This window comes from Myotis brandtii, unplaced genomic scaffold (genome assembly GCF_000412655.1).
Source record: "Myotis brandtii unplaced genomic scaffold, ASM41265v1 scaffold650, whole genome shotgun sequence".
NCBI lineage: Eukaryota > Metazoa > Chordata > Mammalia > Chiroptera > Vespertilionidae > Myotis > Myotis brandtii.
The window spans coordinates 516,453-520,468 of record NW_005370517.1 but is presented as its reverse complement, the minus strand read 5'-3'; the positions used below and the strand labels follow the sequence as shown (position 1 = coordinate 520,468).

General features: G+C 42.0%; 1 protein-coding gene and 1 pseudogene across 4 annotated transcripts in view; one reads left to right on the top strand and one right to left on the bottom strand.

Moving 5' to 3' along the window:
* The window catches only part of LOC102239270 (zinc finger protein OZF-like), a 120,632-nt gene that overhangs the window by 38,776 nt on the left and 77,840 nt on the right, over positions 1-4,016 (bottom strand). For 2 of the 4 annotated variants that reach the window (XR_001359533.1, XM_014528755.1), the window contains exon 5: positions 125-198. The exons of the other annotated variants lie outside the window; for them this stretch is intronic. Coding sequence is in view for 1 of the 2 variants with exons in the window: in XM_014528755.1 (XP_014384241.1) it covers positions 125-198 (74 nt within the window). In the remaining variant the exon portion in view is untranslated. The remainder of the gene's footprint in view (positions 1-124; positions 199-4,016) is intronic. 4 annotated transcript variants of the gene reach the window in all.
* On the top strand, positions 1,247-1,819 carry LOC102263993 (annotated as a pseudogene).

Below are 4,016 nucleotides of genomic sequence, written 5' to 3'. Positions count from 1 at the left end.
GGGGTATGGTCAATTTGCATGTTTCTCTTTTATTAGATAGGATCCTCTCTTCTCATCAACTTTCTCAAATTCCAAGGCTCTCATTAAGTGTACATTATCAAAGCCACTACCTTTTATATCTTACCAGTATTATTTCAGAGCATACATCTTGTGGTTCAGGCTTTGGCAAAAAGGCCTGTTCATCTTCAGATGACATAGCTGAAAGAAATAAATTTTCAGTTTTGACAATCAGGTGACTATACTTTCAACTTACCAGCAAGTGTTAAGCAAATGACAGTTTTGAGTACTCCAAATGCAAGTGAAGGATTCAAAAAAAGCTCAAGATAGGTACAATGAGGAAAAGTCATATCAAAGTGGGACAAAGAGGTGCTTACTTTTGCCAATGATACCTGCTTAATTAAACCCCATGGCACACAATGGCAACATTATAAAAACACTCCCACCTCCCAGTTTCTTCGTTGGAGAGAGAGAGAGACAGACATGAGGGAAGTGCATGTTCAATGATCTCCCTGTTTTGAAGCATCTTGAAGAACATGTGTCTGTTGTGCATGACACAGAGTGTGAACAGAATGGCAGTACATGGTGAGTACCCTGTAGTGGTTGCAACAAAGAAGCAATGAGAAAGTGTTCAAGTACCACAAAGACTGTGGTACTGAAGATGTATATCAAGCCTGAAAAGATACCGTGGGCCAGAGAAAGAAACAGAGAACATTTCCAACTGGGAAATTAAACAGACAAACGAACCAAGAATACAGATCCTGAAAAAAGTGTTGACTGAAATTAGAATTTGTTCCACGGACAGTTATTGTTAGTTTCCTCCTACAGAAAACATGTTCAAAAGCCTGCTTGTTTACAATTCCTGAATCTCAACAAAAGATGTAAGTCATGCAAAGAAACAGAAAGTGTCCCATCAGATTAGTTTCCTCCTACAGAAAACATGTTCAAAAGCCTGCCTGTTTACAATTCCTGAATCTCAACAAAAGATACCAAGTCATGCAAAGAAACAGAAAGTGTCCCATCAGTAACACAAAATATATGTAATCAAAGTGGCACTACATCAATGAAAATAATAATATTAATTAAATGAAAAAAAAGGGAAAATAAGTATCTTAAAAACAAAATGTAGAAAAAAATGACTACTGTATAACATCAGGAAAACGTTATGAACAAAATAAAAATACAATGAGAAAGTATATTTTCAAAAACCACTCTGAAGTGGGAAATTAAAAAACTCAATACCCGAATGAAAAAACTACAGTAGAGAAAAGGCAAGTTCCTGGTGCAAAGGTTGCTCTGCAGCATAATTTAGGCCTCAGAGGAGCTGTAGTGGTCACAATCTACAAGATGGGTTTTCCCGAAGCTGCTAGAACTCATCAAATTGAGGCTGCTCCAACCAGAGCTGCAGTTGAAGGGTTTAAAGCAAATCTTGTTTTTAAGGAAATTGAGAAGGAGCTAGAAGAGGCAGAGGAACAGTTGTGACATTTCTGCCTTCAAGGTGAAAGATGGCCCCAGGGTAAAGAAGCCACCTGGGTGGATGTGAAGACTGGCAAAGAATCAGTGCTTCGTGGCTCAGATAAGGCTGACTGCCCAATTACAATAGCTGACTTGGACTTGATGGCTTTAACGACGCATAAAATGAGTACTCAGTGGGCCTTCTTTCAAGGCAAATTGAAAATCACTGGCAACATGGGTCTCGCTATGAAGTTACAAAATCTTCAGCTCCATCCGGGCAAAGCTGAGCTGTGAAGAACTTCCTGTGCCTACCTTTGAAAATCAAGATGAGACTTAGAGACATATACCATATATTTCACTGTCAGAACTTACACTGAAACCATGCATTGGGAAATAGAATGAGATTTGTTTTTAAATGGGTGCGACCAATCCTGTTTTTCCTAAGCTCTGGGTGAACAGAGTCTGATGGTATACTACTATTTTCCTGAATTGCATACAACTATGCATTACAAAGGTAATATGGTAATTATGGTTTTGGAGTAAAATTGAGTTCCAGAATTAAATTAAGAACAGCAAAATCTAAAAACTATGTAAACAAAAGCTCTTATTTTGCATATGAAGTACATTTGAGGATTATTCAGCTGAAGATTCGATTGAAGTTTTCCTTGGGAGAACCAGGGGAAGAAACAAAATACCAGAAGCTGGCCAGAAATCAGTGTTGTGCACTTAATGACTTTAATCTGTTTTAAATTAATAGTTTTTAAAATTCTATACTGGGATTAAAACAATTAAAATTTTTGCATTTTGTGCAATCAGAATGGTATTTTCTTCCCAAATCTGAATAAAAGAAATATCAGAGCTTGGGGGGACACAAGCCTATTTTTAAAGTAAAAACATTTTTAAATTAGTTTCATACTCGAAAAATCAGTATCATTAAATTATTTTGATAAAATTTGCTTTAATATGCAGTTTATTATTTTTTTAAAATATATTTTATTGATTTTTCACAGAGAGGAAGGGAGAGGGATAGAGAGTTAGAAACATCGATGAGAGAAAAACATCGATCAGCTGCCTCCTGCACACTCCCCATAGGGATGTGCCCGCAACCAAGGTAAATGCCCTTGACCATAATCGAACCCAGGACCCTTGAGTCCGCAGGCCGATGCTCTATCCACTGAGCCAAACCAGTTAGGGTTTTAATATGCAGTTTAAAAATTATCTCTTCTCCTACCTAATAAAAGAGTAATATGCAAATTAGTTGTCACTCCGTGACAAAGATGGCAGCGGCTGGGCCAGGACACTGCATCGTCGCCATAGTGACGATGCAGGCATTCTGCCCCAACCTGCCGGCAGAGGGCCTCTGGGCCTGCTTGGCCACTGCTGCCACCAGGGCAGGGGAGCAGAGACACAAGCCTTCAAGGGGGCCCGGCACCCAGCAGCTCTAAGCCCCGTGGCCGCAGAGGTGCTGGAACCGCTGGGGGTGGAGGAGCAGAGACACAGCCCACAGGGGGGCCGGCACCCAGCAGCCCCAAGCCCCACCTGGGCTCTGCGGCCGGAGGAGCAAAGTCACTGCCCATAAGGGGGCCTGGCAGTCAGCAGCCCCAAGCCCCACCTCAGTGCTAGGGTCAGAGGAGCAGAGACACAGCCCACAGGAGCAACACCCAGCAGCCCCAAGCCCCGTGGCCACAGAGGCGCTGGGGCCACTGGGGCTGCAGCAGAGACACAAACCCGCTGGAAACCCGTGGAAAAGGAGATAAACTATCATAACTTTATTTCCCTTTCCACAAGATGGGAAAACTGACCCTGATTTATTTAGTGATATGGCCCACACCTTTCTACAAGCACAGGGTATGTTATGACCACTCCCAGGAAGGTCTGGTCAGAATACTGTCTCCAGGGAATAACGCTACTGTGGCAAATAAGCTAAGAGAGGAAATAAGCTTTTGTTGGGTTTATTCTGAATGTCAGAGAACAGACCACCTCAACATATGCCATGTTGTTATATTGATGATCTTGAGGTGCAGATGCTTAAAAAACAGCAAATGCAAGGAGAGGCTTTCACTGAAGTCTCCTGATCTGCCTAAAATTGGACCCCCCAAAAGTTTCCCTCGATGGGAAAAGTGCCATCAGCCAGTGAAGACTGACTCCTGTCACAGGACAGGAGACTAGAAGTTGACATCACACCCAAACTTTGTTACAAACTATCTCCCCCTCCCCCATTCATCTTTCCTAAAAATCATGTACTCTCTAAGAGGCCTACATATCCCGTCCCCTTTCCCTAGGAAGAAGGTATTTAAATCTGGATTCTAAGCTACCTTGGGGAGTTACTCATTTTTGCCTGGGATCTCCCACATATACATGAGGTATACATGTTAATGAACTTTTGTTTTTCTCTTGGTAATCTGTCTTTCATTACAAGGGCCTCCGCTAAGAACTCAGAAGGGGATTCCGGTCAAGGGTATGTACCTTGGTTGTAGGCACATCCCCAGTAAGGGAGTGTGCAGGAGGCAGCTGATCGATGTTTCTCTCTCATCAACGTTTCTAACTCTCTATCCCTCTCCCTT